Genomic DNA, 23,805 nt, shown 5'->3' with positions numbered 1-23,805 from the left:
TGTGTAGGGAGTGGATGAGAAAGTGGGATAACATTAAACGGGTGATCGATGGTCAGCATGGATTCTGTGGGCCGAAGAGCCTGCTTCCACACTATATCTTTCAAATAATTCAGTCTACACGATCTTCAATGAACTTTGATAGGCACAAAGAGCTGGAGTAACTCAGCGTCTCATAGAAACATAGAAAATAGGTGCAGGAGTAGGCCATTCGGCCCTTCGAGCCTGCACCGCCATTCAATATGATCATGGCTGATCATCCAACTCAGTATCCTGTACCTGCCTTCTCTCCATACCCCCTGACCCCTTTAGCCACAAGGGCCATATCTAACTCCCTCTTAAATATAGCCAATGAACTGGCCTCAACTACCTTCTGTGGCAGAGAATTCCAGAGATTCACCACTCTCTGTGTGAAAAATGTTTTCCTCATCTCGGTCCTAAAAGATTCCCCCCTTTATCCTTAACCTGTGACCCCTTGTTCTGGACTTCTTAGCGGACTCTGGAGTAAAGGAATAGGTGACGTTTCGGGTCGAGACCTTTCTTCAATAAACTTTGTTTTGACGACCCCATGGACTATTATGGTCTGGTTACTGGTTATTAATTTATGGTGCTGTGGATTGTTGTACATATATTTGTGTGTTTTTTTATTTCATGAGCCAGCAGGTAGCTGCACAGTGGGGCAGCGGTAGAGTTGCTGCCTTACAGTTCCAGAGACACGGGTTCGATCCTGACCTCTGGTGCTGTCTGTACGGAGTTAGTACGGAGCTCCCTGTGACCGCGTGGGTTTTCTCCAGGTGATCCGGTTTCCTCCCACACTCCAAAGACGCGCGGGCTTGGAGGTTAATTGGCTTCTGTGAATGACCCCCAGTGTATAGGATAGTGCTGGTATACGGGGTGAGCGCTGGTTTCCTTGCTGTATCTCCAAACTAAAACCAAGTAAGAATTTCACTGGTCTGTCGCATATGACAACTGAATAATCATGACTCTGCCTATGTGTCTTCAGCGGCCTGGGGTCGGAGTTGTAAAACTCCCTCATTGTAGTCCCTCTAAAATACCCCTCCCTTTAGTGCCCCTAAAACACACCACTCTTCACCAACGTTGCTGCGTATCCCGTCTTTACAGATAACATTCCTGTGAAGTGCTGTGGGCCGCTTTGTGTTAACATCTCGACAGTAAGCAGAGTTTTGGGGGAAAACTTGGTCTGACACCACAGTAATTCCCCCACCTTAAAAGGGGAATTTGCAGAGCGCAGGAAAATACTCAGCAATCCTGGCGTTATTTATGTCCAAGTATTTATGAGGCAATCACTGGTGAAATGAAGAAAACAATTTGCACACAAAAGGCCCCACAAACGGCCACGTTCTAGTGAAAAATAGCCACACAGTAGGGAAACAGGCCCTTCGGCCCAACTCATCCATGCCAACCACCATCCACCATGTAAACTAGTCCAATTTGCCCAGAACTGCCCCATATCCCACTAAACCTTTCTTATCCATGTACCCCTCCAAGGGTCTATTAAATGTTATTATTGTCCCAGCCTCAGCTGCCTCCTCTGGTGCAACCGACACATATACACACGAACACCCCCTGACATACACACAGACGCACCCCAGCACACATGAGAATGACACACCCCGACACACGGACCAACCTCGACACACACACGGACACCCCCTCAACATACACACAGACGCACCCCAACACACGAGAATGATACACCCCGACACACACGGCCGGACACACCTCAACATACACATAGACACACAACACACATGAGAATGACACACCCCGACACATGGACACCCCCCAACATACACACAGATGCGCCCCCACATCCACACATATGTGCACAGACACAACTGATCACACCCTGACACACACGGACACTCCGACACACCCCAACACACATGCCCATAGACACAGCCCGACACATACAGACTGACACACACCCCCACCCCACACAAATCCAACCCAACATCCATACACATGTTACAGACCTTGCTCCCCTGCCTGGAGCACTGCCCTGAGTGTGCAGCTTGCATCATATACACCCTTTACTGGTCTTGCTGTAACGAGGGACACAGGTGCTGCCACTATGAAGGCAAGTGGCTGCCTTCACCACTCCTCAGGGCCCTAGTGCCCTCGCCTAGGGCACTGATGGACACTCAACACACTCCAACATACACGCGCTGCTCATGTCTGACTCAAAACACAGCATCCACCAAAATACTACATTTGTATAGCGCCTTTCAAAACCCCATCATACCATCGCAAGATGTGTCAGGAACTTGAGAAGCATTTTTAATTTATTCATTTATCAGGGTGCAGTTGTCCCACACTCAGACGGCCCTTTGGCCCATCTTGTCCATGCCGTCCCCAGCTACACTTCTTCAGTAAACCAACCTCCACCTTCTCCTTCCGTTGACTCCATCTACACCTCACGCTGCCTCGGCAAGGCCACCAGCATAACCATGGACCAGTCTCATAGAAACATAGAAACATAGAAAATAGGTGCAGGAGTAGGCCATTCGGCCCTTCGAGCCTGCACCACCATTCGATATGATCATGGCTGATCATCCAACTCGGTATCCCAACCCTGCCTTCTTTCCATACCCCCTGATCCCTTTAGCTACAAGGGCCACATCTAACTCCCTCTTAAATATAGCCAATGAACTGGCCTCGACTACCTTCTGTGGCAGAGAATTCCACAGATTCACCACTCTCTGTGTAAAAAATGATTTTCTCATCTCGGTCCTAAAAGACTTCCCTCTTAGCCTTAAACTGTGACCCCTAGTTCTGGACTTCCCCAACATCGGGAATAATCTTCCTGCATCTAGCCTGTCCAACCCCTTAAGAATTTTGTAAGTTTCTATAAGATCCCCCCTCAATCTTCTGAATTCCAGCATGTACAAGCTGAGTCTATCCAGTCTTTCTTCATGTGAAAGTCCTGCCATCCCAGGACTCAGTCTGGTGAACCTTTTCTGTACTCCCTCTATGGCAAGAATGTTTTCCTCAGATTAGACCAAAACTGTACGCAATACTCCAGATGTGGTCTCACCAAGACCCTGTACAACTGCAGTAGAACCTCCCTGCTCTTATACTCAAATCCTTTTGCTATGAATGCTAACATACCATTTGCTTGCTTTATTGCCTGCTGCACCTGCATTCCTACCTTCAATGACTGGTGTACCATGACACCCAGGTCTCACCCTGGTCACTCCCTGTTCTCCCCTCTCCCATCAGGCAAGAGGTACAGAAGTGTGAAAACGCACACCTCCAGATTCACGGACAGTTTCCTCCCAGCTGTTATCAGGCAACTGAACCATCCTAGAGGAGGAGGATGAGAAAGTGGGGAGGGGGAGGGGGAAGGGGCTGTCGAGGGGGGGCCTTGAGGCTGAGCCAACACAAGCTACATCCCAATCACGGAGCAAAACAAAGCTGAGAAAAAACACACATACACGCAAACAAGTTCAGAGCAACAGGTTAGTCCAAACAGTATTTAATGTAGTCACACTGCAAGGCCCCACCTCATTAGAGTGAGAGAGGGAGGCAGAGAGGGAGGCAGGGAGGGAGGGAGAGAGGGAGAGGAGAGGAGAGAGAGAGGAGAGAGAGAGAGGGAGGGAGAAGGACAGAGAGAGGAAGGGAGAGAAGGACAGGGAGGGGGAGAGGGAATGAGATAAAGGGGGAGAGAGATGAAGGGAGGGAGAGAGAGAGGGAGAGAGAGAGGGGAAGGAGGTGAGAGGGAGAGAGAGGGAGGGAGGGGGGAGAGGGAGAGAGAGAGAGAGAGGAGAAAAAAAGAAAGAGAAAAAGAGATAGATAAATGTTATTGCCTTTACCCTGTATCTGTACCTTGTGGCCAGCTTGATTGTAATCATGAATGGCCTTTCCTCTGACTGGATAGCACGCAACAAAAAGCTTTTCACTGTACCTCGGTACACGTGACAATAAAGGTAACTAAACTAAGCCACTCAAAGGAGGGTCTGCTCGTTGTTGCAGACTCAACGGGCTGAAGAGCCTGCTTCCGCTGTATCTCTAAATATAGAAAATAGCTGCAGGAGTAGGCCATTCGGCCTTTCGTGAGCACCGCCATTCAATGTGATCATGGCTGATCATCCACAATCAGTACCCCGTTTCTGCCTTCTCCCCATATCCCTCGACTCCGCTATCTTTAAGAGCTCTATCCAACTCTCTCTTGAAAACATACTGTGAATTGGCCTCCACTACCTTCTGTGGCAGAGAATTCCACAGATTCACAACTCTCTGGATGACAGCGTTTTTCCTCATCTCAGTCCAAAATGGCCTACTGCATCTTCTTAAACTGTGACCCCCCTGGTTCTGGGCTCCTGCGTCTAGCCTGCCCAATCCTTTAAGAATTGTGTATGTTCTCACCGAACTGAGGTATCTCTAAACTAAACACAATCAGTCTGAAGAAGCGACCCGACCCAAAACGTCACTTATCCATGTTTGCCAGAGATGCTGCCTGACCCCTCTGAGTTACTCCAGCACTCTGTGCCTTTTGTTGGTAAACCAGCGACTGCAGCCCCTCATGTCGTCAACCACAAAGTGTTCTAGTTCCCCCACAGCATTGACTTACAGACCGGTGCTTCTTAAAGCCGGAACAGAAAAACCACTGACATGAAGCAAAACACGTTGTGTTCAATAAATCACCGCTGGATGACCTGGTCAGTAACTCTAGGGCACAAGAACCACTCACTACCACCTCTGCCTCATCCCTCTACATCACCACATGATGAGTTAACTACAGTGATCATCGTTGGTTGACAGCAGGATCTGTGGATAAACAGAGCCCGATTTGACAAACATCAAACATTTTCCAGAAATAAAACTCTGCTGCTGCAAAACCGAAAGTTCAGACGGTGTGTTTTGTTTTTTCCTGGCAGTGGTGCTAGTTTCCCCGCTCTGTGCACATGGTCTGACTGAAACATGCAGTTTGCAGACAGCACAGAGGCCAAGCTCACATGTCACATTCATGTCAGATATTACAGGGCGGCACAGTGGCGCAGCGGGTAGAGCTGCTGCCTCACAGCACCAGAGACCCGTGTTCCATCCTGACCCTGGGTGCTGCCTATGCGGAGTTTGCACGCTCTCCCCTGTGACCACGTGGGTTTTCCCCAGTTTCCTCCCACACTCCAAAGCCTTTCAGGTTTGTAGGTTAATTGGGTTGGGCAAAGATTGCAACTTGTCCCCAGTGTGTAGGATGGTGCTGGTACGCACAGGAATCGCTGGTCGGTACACACTGGGTGGGCCAAAGGACCTGTTTCGGCGCTGTATCTCCAAACTAAACCAAATACTAAAGAAGGGCATCCTTTTGCATCAGGAAGTGTTTGGGGTGGGAGATTGCAACCTTCACGTGGTCCGCCCTGTTTTCGACGAATGCAATCAACCTGGCGTGCACAATCAAATAAGATCAAATAGAACAAGTTGTCCTACAACTTTAGGCTGTGCAGGCCGCACGCAAGAAGAAGAAGGAAGTGTTTGGCACAGATGTGCTGGTTTGTTGGTTAATTGGCCTCTGTAAATCGCCACTGGTGTAAGGAGAGCATGAGAAAGTGGGATCATGTACAGAGGTAGAAGGAGGAACTGCAGATACTGGTTTACAAAAAAGTACACAAAGTGCTGGAGTAACTCAGCAGCTCAGGCAACATCCCTGGACAACATGGACAGGTGATGTTTCAGGTTGGAACTCTTCTTCAGACTGTGTGATCGCTGGCCGACGCAGACTCTGTGGGCCAAGGCGCCCGTTTCCATGCTGTATCTCTAAACCCAATTCAAGTAAACTAAACTCTAAACAGAACCCCTCCCACAATCCCAGTACAGCCCCAGTACTCCTGAACCAACCTTGCTGTGATCTGAACCTCTGCTAGTAAACAGGAGCAGACAAAACGTTATTCCTTAAAATATCCACCGGAAACAACCCTAAATTGGGTTCCTGAATACTTTTAAAAATTATTTTCCAAGTTCTGAACAAAGCTTGGGCCAAACGCTGAGAGGCGCGGTGGTATCGTAGCAACCTTACAGCGCCAGAGACTAGGATTCGATTCTGACTAGGAGTGCTGTCTGTATGTGGTTTGCACGTGGGTCTTCGGGTGCTCTGGTTTCCTCCCACACTCCAAAGATGTACATGTTTGTAGTTTAATTGGCTTCGGTTAATTTGTAAAATTGTCCCTAGTGTGTAGGATAGTGTTAGTGTACGGGGTGATCACTGGTCGGCACAGACTCAGTGGGCCGAAGGCCTGTTTCCACGCTGTATCTCTAAAGTGAAGACTAAAATGCACACTAACCACAACTGCATCTCAGCAACTATGACCTACTGTGGACTTTGTTTTGGTTGCGAAGATGGACACAAAATGCTGAAGTAACTCGGCGGGACAAGCAGCAGCGTCTCTAGAGTGAAGGAATGGGTGACGTTTCGGGTCTCAACCCTTCTTCAGACCATTCGGTGTACACCAGCATCTGCAGTTCCTTCCTACACATTTTGTGTTGGATTTTGTACTGTTATGATCTGGGTACATGTAGGAAAACTAATTATTAATTTGTTCATTACTGATTATGATATATTAATTGGTGTGTTGTTGCATTTGCAGGCCCGTAAAGCTGCAACAAGTAAGAGTGCGATCGTTCCATTGTGGCACAATGACATTTTAACACCCTTGACTCTCAATTTCTTTTTCTGCTGATCGACAGTAAAACCACAATGTTTATGTCTAACCCACGACATTGTTCCGGTCTAACTTTGCATCGAGTTTGGTATCGTTTAGTTTATTATTGTCACGTGTACCGAGGTTCAGTGAAAAGCTTTTTTTATTGCGTGCTATCCAGTCAGCAAAATGTCTATCCATGATGTCCACAGTGTATAGACACAGGATGAAGGGAATAGTGTTAAGTGCTTGATAAAGTGCAGTAAAGTCTAATTGAAGATGATCAGAGGATCTCCAATGAGGTAGATGGGAGGCCAGGGTCGCTCTGTAGTTGGTGATGCTTCTTAGTGGCATTATATACTGTTTATCAATTAAATGTACCAGTTAGTAGTATTATGTACTAAGTCATTTTCCCTTCAAACCTCTCACATAAGAATTAGTTTCAACTGAATTTTAACTGATATTGAAGGTGCAACAACTGATTGAATTATTTGCACATTTTGATCTGTACATTCACCCCAGCAGAAAAACAACAGTTGTCGGAGCTGCTGTACCTTCCCACAGATGCTGCCTGACCTACTGAGTATTCTGTTTTTATCTTAGATATCTAATATCTGCCCTTGGAGTGCAGGAAGCTGAGGGGTGATCTCACAGAGGTGTGTAGATTCACGCGGGCCATAGATAGGGTGAAAGCACAGAGTATTTTACACAGGGTAGGGGAATCGCAAAAGATAGTAGGTTTCAGGTGAGAGGTGAAAGATTTAATAGGAACATGTGGGGCAACTTCTTCATACAAGAGGGTGGTGGGTATATGGAAGGAGCTGCCGGAGGAAGTAGTTGAGGCAGGGACTATAGCAACATTTAAAAGACATTTGGACAGGTATATGGTTAAGAAAGATTTAGAGGAACAGGGGCCCAACGCAGCCAGGTGGTACTGGTGTAGATGGGGCATCTTGGTGGGTGTGGGCCTGTTTCCACACTGTATGACTCTCCAGCAAGCTGTATAAACTCAAATGCTGAGCTGCCAACTCTCACGCATTTCGACCAATTCTCACGCTGATCACGGGCATTGACCAGGTTGTGGCTCGGTGCATTCTGGAGGACAACCAGTGGCTGCTGGAAGTAGGTACCAAGCACTGGGTAGAAGCGGTGGAAGATAGTGGCCTTCAAATGGGGGTGGTTGGAGAAAGCATCCCGTTTGCCTGCTAGATTTTCACTTACTGTAACTGCAGGAAAAATGTTCCTGATATTGGGGAAGTTGAGAACCAGGGGTCACACAGTTTAAGAATAAAGGGTAGGCCATTTAGGACTGAGATGAGGACAAACTTTCTTCACCCAGAAAGTTGTGAATCTGTGGAATTCTCTGCCACAGAAGGCAGTGGAGGCCAATTCACTGGATGTTTTCAAGAGAGAGTTACATTTAGCTCTTGCGGCTAGCAAAATCAAGGGATATGGGGAAAAAACAGGAAAGAGGTACTGATTTTAGATGAACAGTCATGATCATTTTGAATGGCAGTTCTGGCTCGAAGGGCCGAATGGCCGATTCCTGCACCTATTTTCTATGTTTCTATGATTGAGTGTATGGCAATAAAACTCGATCACTTGATTTTGAAGCATTCATGTATGGTGGAGGTATAATGTAGTCATAGAGTGATACAGTGTGAAAACAGGCCCTTCGGCCCAACGTGCCCATACCCGTCAACATGTCCCAGCTACACTACCTGCTTTTGATCCATATCCCTCCAAACCTGTCCTATCCATGTATCAGTCTAACTGTTTCTCAAATGTTGGGATAATCTCTGCCTCAACAACCTCCCACTGGCAGCCTGTTCCATACACCCACCACCCTTTGTGTGGAAAAAGTTACCCGTTAAAAAGTTACATCTTAAAATACTTCAAACAAAAACATTGAAATCATACTTCTACAATGCACTAAAATATGATTTTAACACATCAAATTTCAAAAAGTCCCTACGGGGGGGGGGGGGGGGCGGAGGTATCCCAAGGCCAGTGATCAGTGATTGCTCAGCCCCCCCACTTTCAAAAACGCTCCTGTTTCAGACGGAGAGCACTGCCAGATGTGTGCGGGGTACTGAGGCCAGTTGTCCGTGATGTCTGGACCCCAATGCTCAGCGCTTCGTGTTTCGGAGTTGGCTAATATTATTGATTTGCAATTAGCCTGATTTGTAATTAGTTGACAAAACCTTAATTTATTAATCCGGAATATCCAGGGGGATGGGATAAGTGTAATATTAAAATGACATACAAGGTGTCAGGCTGTCTGTCACAACATACAGCCCCGATAACCCATTATTTTCTTCAGTCAAATATTGGGAAGGTAGCACTATTGTAATTTGCCACAACTATTATGTTTGTTTACCTCACTGATAATTTCTAACACCCCCACCCCCCCAAAATCTTTGAAATGTCCCCAATCTCATTGTTTTATTTATTGAACACATAGATGAACATCCTCAAGGAATGTAATCAGATGGAAACTGATTACTACGATGTTTAAGAGCTTGTTCAAGAAAAAGAACATATTTTAAAGGAGTGACAGAGATACTTGCGGGGAATGTGTTACGAGGTTATTATTTGTCTTTAGTTTTAGCTTGAACCAGGACATGTGAAGATTCAAAGTTTAATATAGTAATTGTGCTGATACTGACTCCAACCAGCCACATAATGAATATCATCCATTCCGGAGGTTTTATATTTCTGATGACATTTAAACTTCACTTGGATTTCAATCACTTCAATGTAAATGTAATTGGGAATGGGGAGCATTGGAACAAAAATTTGCCCTCGGTACATATTAACTGTAATATAATAACGTACGCATGTTGGTAGGTGCAATCAAAACAATTATTTTTTATCAGTGTTTGTTATGAATACCACAGAAAATATTATGCACTCTCAAGGTCACATTACATAGAATATTATTGGTTAAATATATAGTTGTTGGACATCTCAGAAAAGTCATAGAGGAAGACAGCAAATTACTGAAAATATTGAGGGTGAAAATGACTTCAGGACACTTTGTTAGGAAAATGAAGGAAATGGTAACAGAATACTTACACACCCGAGTGAGTATAATTTTATGGATGAGAAATTGTGTTCAACCAATGGATTACTCATTTGACAAAGTAACTAGCATGTTAGATAACAAGGAAGCCAATGGATGTAGCAGATTTTGTTATACAAAATTTGGTCCGTGAAGTGCCCCATAAAAGATTACCGCATTAGATAAGCACCTGTGGACTTGATCGTAATATGTTAAGTCCAGGGGGTCAGATATGGGCTTTATGTGTGGGCCAGATATATCGTCAGTGCAGAGGGGATAGGAGCAAGGCCAAGTGTGCATCCAGCATCAAGGTCTGGAATAGTACTAGGTGTGCAGTCAAAGCTGGGACAATGGGAGTGTTCAGCACTGGGCACCTAAGCAGGTAATCAGGTATGATCAGGGTAGAATAGGAGGCCAGGTGGAAGGCTGGACTCAGGGTCAGGAATGAGAGAAGGTATGCAACTGGAGTCAGGGTCAGGAGCAGTACCAGGTGTGCAGTGAGACCCAGGTTGGTCAACATGGGCCAAGTGTTTGATTATAATCTGATTTCCATACATGAATATACTAAGATCATTCATGTGCTGCACCTGTTGATCAGAGCCTGGCTCTACTGTGGAATGTAATTAGGAATGTAATTTAGCCTAACCTTATTTATAGCTAATCCAATTTAAAGCATAAATATTGCATTCAAGTGTAAGTTAAAAGACTCGCTACAGTATGCACCAGATTGCACAATTCCAAGCTGAAAAATACAAAGGCTCCATACCAATGGGATGGGGGCCACCCCCCTCCCACACACCCCCACCTTGGTACACTCCCTCGGGCTTGGTCTCTCGCTATTTCTCACTCCCAACTCTCGCCTAATGTTGGCAGCCCTGTCAAATGTCAAATCTATTATCGGCCCATTGAGAATCAAGAATCAGATGCAATAAACACCAAGACAATTTGAATAAACTAACACAGATTACATCACTCATAACCAAACCATTTATAATATTTAAAGCATCATTTACACTTCCTTGCCAATAAGGAACCATCTCCAAACAAACTCCCAATTAAATGATCTGGTGCCCCCTTGAACTGATATAAAATTAAAACATTGGAATTTAAAACAATCAAATCACAGATGTGTTCTCTGTTCTATAAAACAAAAATTGGTGTATGTGTGTGTCTCTCTCTCTCTCTTTAATGAGTTTAAATTCATCTTGCTCACTCTCCCTGTCATTTTGACACGGTCCCTGACCACTGAAGTGTTTGTGGTTGGTAAGGGAATGAAGAGGAAGTACAGAAAAGGGGGAGGAGAAAAAAAAAGGGAGAGAGAGAGAGAGAAACACAGCTGCATGACACGGAGCTAAAGAGGGACACAAGATCATAGTCTTACAGCACGGAAACAGACCCTTCGGCCCAACTTGCCCACACCGACCAACATGCCCCATCTACACTAGTCCCACCTGCCTGCATTTGGCCCATACCCCTCTAAACCTGTCCTTAAACTTTGCAATAGGATCTGCCTCAACTACTTCATCCGTCAGCTCGTTCCATACACTAACCACCTTTTGTTTAAAAATAGTTACCCCTCAGATTCCCATTAATCTTTCCAACTTCACTTTAAACCTATGCCCTCTGGTTCTCGATTCCCCTACTCTGGGCAAGAGACTGTGCGTCTACCCGATCTATACCTCTCATAGTTTTTTTACACCTCCACAAGATCACCCCTCATCCTCCTGCACTCTGAGGAATAAAGTCCTAGCCTGCCCCAACCTCTCCCTGCAGCTCAGGCCGTCGAGTCCTGACGTGGGGAAGGATGTGAGCACGCCCTTGTCTGACACAGACTGCGATCAGTTTCATTCTCCACCAACTCAGTCCAGGCACACAGTCTGGAAGACTTGCACTTTCACTTTCCCCTTGTCAGGCTCCTGCCAACACAGCCCTTGGGAGATCGATCCCTCTCACATCACATCACATGCAGGAAGATTGTTCCCGATGTTGGGGAAGTCCAGGACAAGGGGGTCATAGCTTAAGGATTAGAGGGGGAATCCTTTAGGACCGAGATGAGAAAACCATTTTTCACACAGAGAGTGGTGAATCTCTAGAACTCTCTGCCACAGAAGGTAGTTCGAGGCCAGTTCATTGGCTATATTTAAGAGGGACTTAGATGTGTCCCTTGTGGCTAAAGGGATCAGGGGGTATGGAGAGAAGGCAGGTACAGGATACTGAGTTGGATGATTAGCCATGATCATATTGAATGGTGGTGCAGGCTCGAAGGGCCGAATGGCCTACTCCTGCACCTATTTTCTATGTTTCTACATCCCTCCTGCTTCCTTCCCCTGCCCGGTCACATCACGCAGTGCAGCAGCAGGTAGTGCCGCTGCCTCACAGCGCCAGAGACCCAGGTTTAATCCCGACCTCAGGTGCTGTCTCCATGCGCGCGGAGTTTGCACGTTCTCCCTGCGACTGCGCGGGTTTCCTCCGGGTGCTCCGGTTTCCTCCCACCTCCCAAACACGTGCGGGTTTGTAGATTAATCGGTCCTCTGTAAATTGTCCCCTCGTGTGTAGGGAGTGGACGAGAAAGTGGGATAACATAGAGCTAGTGTGAGCGCGGGTTGGCATGGACTCGGTGGGCCGAAGGGCCTGTTTCTACATTGTGTCTCTAAACTAAACTAAACTCTCAGTGCTAGGGTTAGTAAACAATATCTAAATGACGGGCTGAGCTACAAAAGTCAGGAAGTCGTGTTGCAGCTGTATGAAACTTTGGTCAGGCTGCATTCGGCGTTTTGTCTACAGTTCAGGTCGCCCTAATACAGGAAGGGTGTGGTGGCTTTGGAGAGGGTGCAGAGGTGGTTTACCAGAATGATGCCTGGATAGGAGGGTATTAGCTATGAGGGACGGATGGACAGGCTGGGATTTTTTTCTCTGGAATGCCGGAGGTAGAGGGGAGACTTGATAGAAGTATATCAAATGATGACAGATGTAGATAGGGCAGATAGTCAGAACCTTTTCCCCAGGGTGTAAATGTGTGTTTATTGTTGTTTTAATGACAATTTTGTTCAGAGTCTGAATGACCACAGCACGGTATCGCCAATGTGGAGTTGCTGCCTTACAGATCTGTTCTGTATTCATGCCTTTAATATTCTGTTGTGTTGAAGCAAAGCAAGAATTTGATTGTCCTATCTGTGTCACATGACAATAAACTCTCTTGAATCTTGAATCTACATCGCCAGTGACCCGGGTTCGATCCTGACTACGTGTGCTGTCTGTACAGAGTTTGTACATTCCCCCTAGTGACTTGCGTGGGTTTTCTACTGGATCTCCAGTTTCCTCCAAAACTCCAGAGACATGCAGGTTTGTAGGTTATTTGGCTTAGTTTAAATTGGCCCTAGTGTGTGCAGGATACTGTTAGTGTGCGTAGGATAGTGTTAATGCGCGGGGATCGCTGGTCGGCATGGATTCGGTGTGCCGAAGGGCCTGTTTCCACGCTGTATCTCCAAACTGGACCAAAGGGCAAAAGTTCACGGTGAAAGGGGCAAAGTTTAAAGGAGATGTGCGGGGCAAGTTTTTGTTGTTGTTTTTTTTAAAACACAGAGGGTGGTGGGAGCCTGGAATTTGCTGCTGGGGCTGATGGTGATGGAGATAGATACGACAAAAGTATTTGAGAGACTTTTACAGAAACAAATCAATGTGAGCATCGTCACCACTAGAGACTTGACTGTCCCTCTCCCTGACCGTCTGATGTGCAGGGGATTTCCAGCACTTTCTCATGTAATCTGAGTGGATAAAATGTCCTTTCAAACATTTAACCCTTTGCTACATTCTAGACCTGACCATGAAGTAACGCGAGTCTGACCGCTATCTGACAACCCTCCCTCCCCTATCCCTCCCCACCCACCTCCCCCTTTCCGCTCCCTCTCCCCTGCTCTTTTTCTTTTTCCTCACCTCTCCCCTCCCTCCCCTTTCTACCCCACCAACCCTCTCCACCCCTCCCCTCCCTCCCCTTCCCCTTCTCTCCCTTCCCTCCTCTCTCCTTCCACTTCACTCCCCTCCCCCGCCTCCTCCTTCCCACTCCCCTTTACCCTCCCAACAATCCCCTCCCCTTCTTTCCCCACCCTCCCTCATCTCCCCTTCCCCCTTGCCACCTCTCCTCCCGTTCACTATCCCTTCTCCCCCCCCCCACTTATTCCCTTCCCTCTGCTTCATCTCCTCCCCTCTGCTCCCTCCCCCCCCCCCCCCCCCCCCCCCCCCCCCCCCCCCACACCCCCACCATCACAAGACTGAGATCCTCACGCTGCATACTCATCAGGATCACAAGTGTGGAGGCTGATCAGGGACCTGTCACCGGACAATGTTCTCTCCCAGATGACCAATGGTGACAGCAGGCCCGAGTGGGGGGCACGGGGGGGGGGGGGGGGGGGGGGGGTTCGTGTTCATAGGACCAGAATTGGCCATTTAGCCCATCGAGTCTACTCGGCCATTCAATCCTGGCTGACCTATCTCTCCCTCTCAACCCCAGTGTCCTGCCTTCTCCCCCCAACACCAGTAATCAATTACCAGTCAAATTCCACTTGTAACAGTGAAACAGCTTCACAGTGTTAGTGACACACAGTAAAACAGTGTTAGTGTCACACAGTGAAACAGTGTCACTGTGTTAGTGTCACAGTGTTAGTGTCACAGTGTTAGTGTCACAGTGAAACAGTTTCACTGTGTTAGTGTCACAGTGTTAGTGTCACAGTGAAACAGTGTCACAGTGAAACAACAGTGTTAGTGTCACAGTGTTAGTGTCACAGTGAAACAGTGTCACAGTGAAACAGTGTCACAGTGTTAGTGTCACAGTGAAACAGTGTCACAGTGTTAGTGTCACAGTGAAACAGTGTCACAGTGAAACAATGTCACAGTGTTAGTGTCACAGTGAAACAGTGTCACAGTGTTAGTGTCACAGTGAAACAGTGTCACAGTGTTAGTGTCACATTGAAACAGTGTCACAGTGTTAGTGTCACAGTGAAACAGTGTCACAGTGTTAGTGTCACAGTGAAACAGTGTCACAGTGAAGTGTCACAGTGTCACAGTGTTAGTGTCACAGTGAAACAGTGTCACAGTGTTAGTGTCACAGTGAAACAGTGTCACAGTGAAACAATGTCACAGTGTTAGTGTCACAGTGAAACAGTGTCACAGTGTTAGTGTCACAGTGAAACAGTGTCACAGTGTTAGTGTCACAGTGAAACAACAGTGAGTGTCACAGTGAAACAGTGTCACACAGAGAAACAGTGAAACAGTATCACACAGTGAAACAGTACTACAGTGTTACACACACGGAAGCTGTCAGGGAGTTGAAAGAGGGGGAGAGGGAGTGGGGCAGTGGGGAGAGAGAGCGGTCGGTGCCGGGAGTGGGAGTAGATCGCACAGGTCTGCACCCACCAGGCGACCGTGTCAGGGCCGGACGACAGAGGGGACGAGTTTGTAAGCCTGTCAGAGGCGCGGCAACAGCTCAGCCCGGGGTGCAACTTACTCGGTAGCAGGTCGCAGCTGCCAGGAGCAGTCGGCATGGTCGGGACCCCGGGCTAGCGGGCGGACAGGCAGGCGGCCGCGGCGTTTCCTTCCCTGATCCACTTCGTCCGCTGGGTTTGTTTTGATTCCGTGTAGCTGATCATATGACCGGCTGCTCTGTCCCCTCCCCTCCCCTCCCACCATTCCCCGTCACATGCTCCCCGCTTACAGCAGATTTAAAGCGGCGATGCCTCGCAACAAAACCCCCCAGCAGCAACATCCCTCTCTTAACTCTTGCAATCGCTCCCCTCCCTCAAGGCTCCTCTCTGTAAACTTATAACAACCTGCAGAATCCCGTTCAATCTCGAACCCCGGGAAAGATATGAGACTGCAACATTACAACCCCCCCCCCCCCCCCCCCCCCACACACATATTTCCACCAGCTCTTTGCTGTTTTATTTTTAGCTCCAGACTCCAGCACCTTGTGAATCCAAAACAAAACATTGAAAGCAATTATTTAAGTTTGGGCTGGTTTAGAGATACGGCGCGGAAACAGGCCCTTCGGCCCACCGAGTCGGTGCCGACCAGCGATAGACTAGCACTTTCCTACACTCTAGGGACAATTTACAAGCTTTACCAAAGCCAATTAACCTACAAACCTTTTTGTAGCGCAGGAGGAAATCGGAGCACCCGGAGGAAACCCACGCGGTCACAAGGAGAATGTACAAACTCCGTACAGACAGCACCCGTAGTCAGGATCAGACCCGGGTCTCTGGCGCTGTAACTGTGAGGCAGGAACTGTGAAGAAAGGTCCTGACCCGAACTGGACTTGGACAGTGAACGGGGGGCGGGGGTTCAATGTGGGACAAAGGAGCAGAGATAATGTGGTCTGTGTGTGTGTGTGTTTATCTGCAGCCACGTATCTTTCTCGGAATTTGCTGGTTGCTCAGTCGTGGGGAGATTGCAGGAGTGGAGGCAGCAGGGAAAACACTGAGCAAACTTTCTGGGATCCCCCAGCTGTGTGAGATTGTATGAGGCCGGGGTGTTACACGGAGTTTAAGCACTCGAGTGTCTGGGGAGGTCGAATTTGCCCGCGTTTGGCCCAAATTCCTCTAAACCTTTCCAAACTATGTACCTGTCCAACAGGCCCATCTGCCCAACTTGCCCACACCGACAAAAACATGTCCCATCTACGCTGGTCCCGCCTGCCTGCATTTGGCCCATATCTTTCTAAACCTATGTACCTGTCCAAATGTATTTTAAATCTTGTTATAGTACCTGCTTCAACTGCCTCCTCCGGCAGCTCGTTCCATACCCCCCCCCCCCCCCCCCCCCCACCCTTTGTGTGGAAGAGTTGCCCCTCGGGTTCCTTTTAAATCTTGCCCTTCTCACCATAACTCTCTGTCCTCTGGTTTTTGATTCCCCCTACCCTAGGTAAAATCCTTTGGGCATTCACCTTATCCATTCCCCGCATGATTTTATACACCTCTATAATATCACCCCTCAGCCTTTTCCATGTTTCCTCTGGGTGCTCCGGTTTCCTCCCGAAATTAACCAACAAACCTCAGTTCAGTTTAGTTTATTGTCACGTGTACCGAGGTACAGTGAAAAGCTTTTGTTGCGTGCTAACCAGTCAGTGGAAAGACAATGCATGATTACAATCGAGCCATTCGCAATGTACAGATGCATGATGAAGGGGTTAACATGAATAATGTTTAGTGCAAGGAACAGCCAGTAAAATCCGATCAAAGATAGTCCGAGGGTCTCCAATGAGGCAGATAGTAGTTCAGGACTGCTCTATAGTCGTGGTAGGACGGTTCAGTTGCCTGATCACAGCTGCCTGAAGAAGGGTCTCGACCTGAAACGTCACCCATTCCTTCTCTCCAGAGATGCTGCCTGTCCCGCTGAGTTACACCAGCGTTTTGTGTCTATTAACAGCTGGGAAGAAATTGTCCCTGAATCTGGAGGTGTGCATTTTCACACCTATACCTTTAGCTATTTTTCAATACCTGTACGTCTTTGGAGTGTGACGGGAAACCGGAGCGCCCGGAGAAATCCTATGCGGTCACATAGTACAATCTCCATAGACAGCACACAAGGTCTGGATCGCACCCAGATCTCTGCCGTTGTGAGGCAGCAACTCTACCGCTGCGCCACTGTGTAAAGTCATAATTTACTGAACTGTATGCAAAAAACATATATTTCACTCTACCTCAGTACATGTGATAATAAAGAACCAATGAGCCAGTGAGCAGTGGGTAGGTTTATCCCTGAACAGTCAATGGGTTTCATAGAGATCAGGATCCTACAGTTGGCTCTGAGCTCAGCTGTAAACTAAGTTTGGGCGTCAATGAACACTCCCAGTGAAACATGTTCCCCTGATTAAATATTCTGTATCATGGCACAGTGGTGCAGCGGGTAGAGCTGCTGCCTCACAAGCGTCCGGGTTTGATCCTGACCTCGGGTGTTGTCTGTGTGTGGAGTTTGCACGTGCTCCCTGTGACTGCGTGGGTTTCTCCCGGGTGCTCCGGATTCCTCCCACATCCCAAACATTTGGTGGTTTGTTGGGTAACTGGCCTGTGTAAATTGCCCAGAGTGTGTCGGGAGTGCATGAGGATGTCTGATGACATAGAACGAGTGTAAGGCACAGTCTCCTATGACCAATGATCTATGTTTACAAACCTGTCGTGCTGCGGCAAGTAAGAACGTCAGTGAGCCGAATGGCCTGTTTCCGTGCCGTACGACACTAAAGTCTTGCATGGACTCAATGGGCCGAGTGGCCTTCTTCCACCCTGCGACATTGCAATCATTCTTGTTCCCTGCTGCGATTCCTTGCAATTCTACCCAGCTACTGTTAAGTGTCCCAACCCGAAACGTCATCTATCCATGTTCTCCAGGATGCTGCCTGAACCACTAGGTTACTCCAGCACTGTTCAGTTTTAATTTAGAGATACAGCGTGGAAACAGGCCCTTCGGCCCACCGAGTCCACTCCGGCCATCGATCACCCTGTACACTAGCACAATCTTACACACCAGGGACAATTTACATAAGCCAATTAACCTTCAAACCTGCACGTCTTTGGAGTGTGGGAGGAAGCTGGAGCACCCGGAGAAAACCCACGCGGTCACAGGGAGAAGGTACAAAGTCCGTACATGTGGTCAGGATTGAACCCGGGTCTCTGGCGCTGTGGGGCAGCAACTCTACCGCTGCGCCATGACTGTGCGGCCCTTTTAATCTTTGTTGCCGGTAGATTACAGAGGCACAGACACTATCTCCTTTTATAAAAAACAACAGAGGCAGCAAATAAGCTCTGGGAACAAGGGAGATGGAAGAGGCTTTCTAGATGCACTGTAGAGATTAATAAAAATACAAATTAACGTTGGGATATACTCTGATTTATTGCACTGGTCAACCCAATTACAGTAGTGAATAGCTAGCTTCTCACTTCTAATGTACACAATATTTGACAAAATATATAATCTTTTACAGAATTAAACACATGATTTAGTACAACGTTAATATCACTGCACACGAGACAACCAAGCTTTTTTTGTGAAGGAAGGTTTTCTTAACTGGATAGAGGCGAGATCTTTCAATTAAACCAAACATAAATAGGATTTCCATTGCATGCTGTTGAAGTAAAGTCTCCTCAAAACAAAACTTTCAGCCCCTCAATTCGTTGGGCACAATCACCCACTTTCATCCTTGGGAATAGAAAGAATATCTGTAAGTTTACGGGAGAGACCTCAGGAGGGAGGGTCTTGCAACAAAGAGCCATCGGGTTGGAGAGGGTGGGGCGACAGCAGGAATTTCTGTCAGGCAGCATCTGCGGAGAGACAAGACAAGGACATGCATCAATGCAAAGCCTCCACAGTAACGAATGGGAAATGGGAAACGAGGGGGGGGGAAACTGGGATCTCAAAAAGCAGGAGGCAATCGTAATTGATTAAAAGATTCAGTATGGACACAGGCCCTCACAGCCAGGAGTGGAAAATTATTTATACTTCATTTTTCTCCAGCATGGTACAATGTTTTATTTGCAATATTATATGAGCTCCCATCAGCAGACGGAGAGAGAGAGCAGTCATCACTCGCAATGCTGTTCCCTGACACCAAGCGGCGCTGTCGTTCCATTGCCCTGACATGGGGCCACACTGCCATCTGGTGACAATAACAATTGCAGCAGAGACCCAAATAACCGCAGATGCTGCAATCCTGAGTGAGAAACAAAGTGGACCCAGTCTGAGGAAGGGTCCCGATTCGAAAAGTCGCTTAATCTTGTTCTCCACCGATGCTGTCTGAACCACAGTTACTCCAGCACTTCGTGTCTTTTTTTTTTTTAATGCTAAGAACTATAGTCTACACTCAGTATCTCCCCCTTTGATTTACCTATTGTACGTGAATTTGACTTGATTGTATTTATGTCCAATATTATCTGACCTATTTGGATAGAATGCAAAACAAAGCTTTTCACTGTTCCTCGGTTTATGGGACAGTGATGGAACACAAAGTGCTGGAGTAACTCTGCGAGTCGGGCAGCATCTGTGTAGATCATGGATAGGTGACGTTTCGGGACGAGACCCTACTTCAGACTTACTTGACCCTACTTTTGTGTAGAGCAGCATCTGCAGTTCCTGGTTTCTACAATAAACTAATGGGCAATGGCTTAAGGTGAGAGGTCACACTCCGGTCACTCTCCCCTCTCCCATCAAGCACGAGGTAGAGAAGTGTGAAAACACACAACTCCAGATTCAGGAATAGTTTCTTCCCAGCGGTTATCACGCAATTTAACTGTCCTCTCAACAACTAGAGAGCGGTTCTGACCTACTATCTCCCTGACTATCAAACTATCATTAATCAGACTTTACTCGACTTATCTTGCGCTGAATGTCATTCCTTTTATCCTGTATCTGTACACCACGGATAACTTAATTGTATAGTCTCAGCTCAAGATTGCAGAGAGTGGTGGATACTGCCTGGTCCATCACAGGTACTGACCTCCCTAACATCCAAATGATCTACGAGAGGCATTGTCTAAAAAAGGCAGCCAGCATCAACAAAGACCCACACCACCCTGGCCACGCTCTCATCTCACGCCTGGAACGAGCTGCTAGAGGAAGCTGTAGGCTTTGGACTTTACTTTGGAGATACAGCATGGAAACAGGTCCTACGGCCCATTGAATCCACGCCGACCAGCGATCACCCCATACACTAGCACTATCCTACACACACACTAGGGACAATTTACAATTTTTACCGAAACCAATTAACCTACAAACCGGCACATCTTTGGAGTGTGGGAGGAAACCGGAGCACCCGGAGAAAACCCACGAGGAGAACATGCAATCTCCACATAGGCAGCACCCATGGTCAGGATCTCTGGCGCTGTGAGGCAGCAACTCTACCACTGCGCCACCATGCCGCTACCAACGTACAGACACGTCACTAAAACAAATCCCAGGGTATGAGGACACAGAGATACTTATCTCTCCCCACTCCCCTTCGGGCTCAGGGCTCTGTACCATGTCACTGATACCTCCAGCGATGACCTACCTCATTCCCAGAAGTAGCGGAGATACCAGATGGTGTCGTTCTTGAGCTGGGGTCCAAAGAGGGGGTTCATCTGAGACATGATGGCGATGAGCCAGCTACGCAGTGAGAGAAAGTGGACGTTAATCCAACCACGAGACTTCAATTCTATACTAATATTTTAAATATGATATTTTAATCATTATTTTAATAATACTCCAACATTAAATATTAATAGAAACATAGAAACATAGAAAATAGGTGCAGGAATAGGCCATTTGGCCCTTCGAGCCTGCACTGCCATTCGATATGATCATGGCTGATCATCCAACTCAGTATCCCATCCCTGCCTTCTCTCCATACCCCCTGATCCCTTTAGCCACAAGGGCCACATCTAACTCCCTCTTAAATATAGCCAATGAACTGGCCTCAACTACCTTCTGTGGCAGAGAATTCCACAGATTCACCACTCTCTGTGTAAAAAAATGATTTTCTCATCTCGGTCCTAAAAGACTTCCCTCTTATCCTTAAACTGTGACCCCTAGTTCTGGACTTCCCCAACATCGGGAATAATCTTCCTGCATCTAGCCTGTCCAACCCCTTAAGAATTTTGTAAGTTTCTATATTCATCCTAATAAGTTCATAGGAGTAGAATTAGGCCATTCAACTCGTCAAGTCTCCTTCGCCGATGGACACATTGTGCTGGAGTAACTCAGGGGGTCAGGCAGCATCTCTGGAGAAAAGCAATAGATAACATTTTGGGTCGAGACCCTTCTTCAGATTAAGAGTGAGGAGAGAGGGAGACTAGAGATATGACCATTCAGTCATGACTGATCTATTTTCCCTCTCAACCCCATTCTCCTGCCTTCTCTCCATAACCTTTAACACCCTTACTAATCAAGAATCTGTCAATCTCTGCTTTAAAAATACCTAATGACTTGGCCTCTACTACTGCCGGTGGCAATGAATTCCACAGAATCATCTCCCTATGATTGAAGAAATTCCTCCTCATCTCCATTCTAAACATAAGTCCTTTTATTTTGATGCTGTGCCCTCTGGTCCTAGCCTCTCCCACCAGTGGAAACATCCTCCCCACTTCCACTCTATCTCAGCTTTTCATTGTTCCTATCACCAGCGAGAGGGCGGTCCTGACCTCCCATCTAGTATTTGGAGACCCTCAGACTATTTTTTAAATCGAATTTTACTGAAATTTATCTTGCACTTAATGCTATTCCCTTTATCCCGTATCTGTACGCCGTGGCTTAAACGTAAGCATGTTTAGTCTTTCCGCTGACTGGATAGCACGCAACAAAAAAGCTTTTCCTTGTACCTCGGTACACGTGACAATAACAAATTAAACTATTCGGTGAGTTTCAATGAGATCTCCCCTATCCTAAACTCCAGCGAATACTGGAATAGTTAGAAAAATAGGCCTCAAATGCTTCTCATTGGTTAATATTTTATAAAATAATATATCACTAAATAATATTACGTCCTAAATTAATATTTCTGTGTATGGGGTGGAGGGTGGAGTTACGAGACTGTACTTACAAGAGGTAACAACAGACTGCTGTAGTCACGATCATGGTGATTGTCACCCTGTGGGGTACAAAGACACAGCCTGGATCACCCACCATTGACAGGTCACATTGACTGCACGCAACATAACACTACAAATCCAGCACGGAAACAGGCCTTTCAGCCCAACGCACGCATGCTGACCAACCTGCCCCATCTACGCTAGTCCCATTTGCCCACGTTTGGCCCATATCCCTCTGTACCTGTACCCCTACAATATCCCTCTGTACCTGGACCCCTATCCCCTCCCAATCCCTCATACACATTCCTCCCTCCCCGCTACTTATTTAATTCCCTCCACGTATCCTCTCCTTCTCCATCACCTCTATCCTTATCTCCCTCTACATCTCCCGTCCCTCCCAATATCTCCTCCTTAATCTTTCCCCCTCTTCCTTTCCCCATTCCCCATCCCTCTCAATTACCCCATCCCTCCGTCCCTCCACCGCCTTCTACATGTCCTCCCCCTCTCATTGCCCCCACCCTCCCCATCCCCTCTCCCCCTCCCCCTCTGTCACTCCCCACACCTCCCTCTCATTCCCCCAGAGCCCTCTCCATATCCACCTCCACCTGTCCCTCTCTCCATCACCTTCCTCCCCACATCAGACCCTCTCCATGTCCCCCTCCCTCCCCTCCCCTCTCCACTCCCTCCCTCATCCTCACCCTCTGTTCGGGCCCTTGGGCACAAACCACGGCAGGACACATCCCACCAGCGCCCACAGGATTGTGAAGCAGACAACGGGCACGGTAGCCGAGTGTCCACCCATCCCTCCCGCTCCCTCTCTTTCTTTCTCTCCTCGATCCCTCTCTCTCTCTCTCTCTCTCTTTTCTTCTCCTTCTCCCCTCCGCTCCCTCTCTCTGTCTTTTCTTCTCCCTCTCCTCTGTTCCCTCTCCCTCTTTTCTTCTCCTTTTTCTCTTTCTCTCTCTCTCCTCAGCTCCTTCTTTTCTTCTCCTTTCTCTCTCTCTCTCTACCTCCTCTTTCTCTCCCTCCTCTCTCTCTCTCTACCTCCTCTTTCCCTCTCCCTCCTTCTCTCTCCCTCCTCTCTCTGGCTCCGCTCCCCACGTGACCCACTCAGGTCCCGCCCCCGCCGCCTCCCCATTGGCGGGCGATGACGTCACCCTCTCCCCATTGGTCTGCGGCCCCGCCAGTCAGCGCCAGGCCCCGCTGTGATTGGCTGTTTATTCCCAGGCTCCGCTGGGTTTATTCCCTCTGGCTCCAACATTTCCTCCCGCGACCAATGTGACCGGTGACCGGTTAAAATGTAACAAAACCCGTTTCCCAGCCGGAGCCTCTCGGGCCGCTGCCCCCCGGGTGGGTGGTTATTGCAGAGGGCGGCCCTTCCACATTGCCATGGCTGCGGTGTGAGTGGAGGAGGCGAGAGTCACTCACTCGGAGGGCGGGGACTGAAACTACCTGTGACCTTGTCTTGGATGGATCTTAAATGGGTCGACTGGGCTTGTATTCACTGGAATTTAGAAGGATCAGAGGGTATCTTATAGAA

At 47.7% G+C, this 23,805-nt stretch overlaps 2 protein-coding genes across 3 annotated transcripts in view; both read right to left on the bottom strand.

The window, feature by feature from the left end:
• Positions 1-15,345, bottom strand: part of LOC129704170 (CREB3 regulatory factor-like) — a 34,124-nt gene extending 18,779 nt beyond the window's left edge. For both annotated transcript variants that reach the window (XM_055647097.1, XM_055647098.1), the window contains exon 1: positions 15,221-15,345. The gene's annotated coding sequence lies outside the window, so the exon portion shown is untranslated. The remainder of the gene's footprint in view (positions 1-15,220) is intronic.
• Positions 15,346-18,578: 3,233 nt separating this feature from the next.
• atpv0e2 (ATPase H+ transporting V0 subunit e2) lies at positions 18,579-23,274 on the bottom strand. Its single transcript, XM_055647099.1, has 4 exons — positions 22,967-23,274; positions 22,280-22,327; positions 20,753-20,847; positions 18,579-19,025 (listed from the first exon to the last, which is right to left on the bottom strand). Exons 1-3 carry the CDS (start codon positions 23,068-23,070, stop codon positions 20,754-20,756), a joined length of 246 nt encoding a protein of 81 aa, XP_055503074.1. The 5' UTR covers positions 23,071-23,274; the 3' UTR covers positions 18,579-19,025; position 20,753.
• Positions 23,275-23,805: the final 531 nt, after the last annotated feature.

Source organism: Leucoraja erinacea, chromosome 15 (assembly GCF_028641065.1).
Source record: "Leucoraja erinacea ecotype New England chromosome 15, Leri_hhj_1, whole genome shotgun sequence".
NCBI classification, from domain to species: Eukaryota; Metazoa; Chordata; class Chondrichthyes; order Rajiformes; family Rajidae; genus Leucoraja; species Leucoraja erinaceus.
The sequence above is the reverse complement of the archived record's forward strand: the minus strand, read 5'-3'. Positions and strand labels throughout refer to the sequence as shown.

Excerpts from the sequence above, each read along its gene's own strand:
- atpv0e2 (XM_055647099.1), bottom strand. The coding sequence starts at position 23,070 with ATGGGTGGACACTCGGCTACCGTGCCCGTTGTCTGCTTCACAATCCTG. Across the intron at positions 22,328-22,966 it reads CCCAAGGGCCCGAACAGAGG|GGTGACAATCACCATGATCG; the intron begins GTGAGGATGAGG and ends TGTACCCCACAG. Across the intron at positions 20,848-22,279 it reads GCAGTCTGTTGTTACCTCTT|CTGGCTCATCGCCATCATGT; the intron begins GTAAGTACAGTC and ends CTCACTGCGTAG.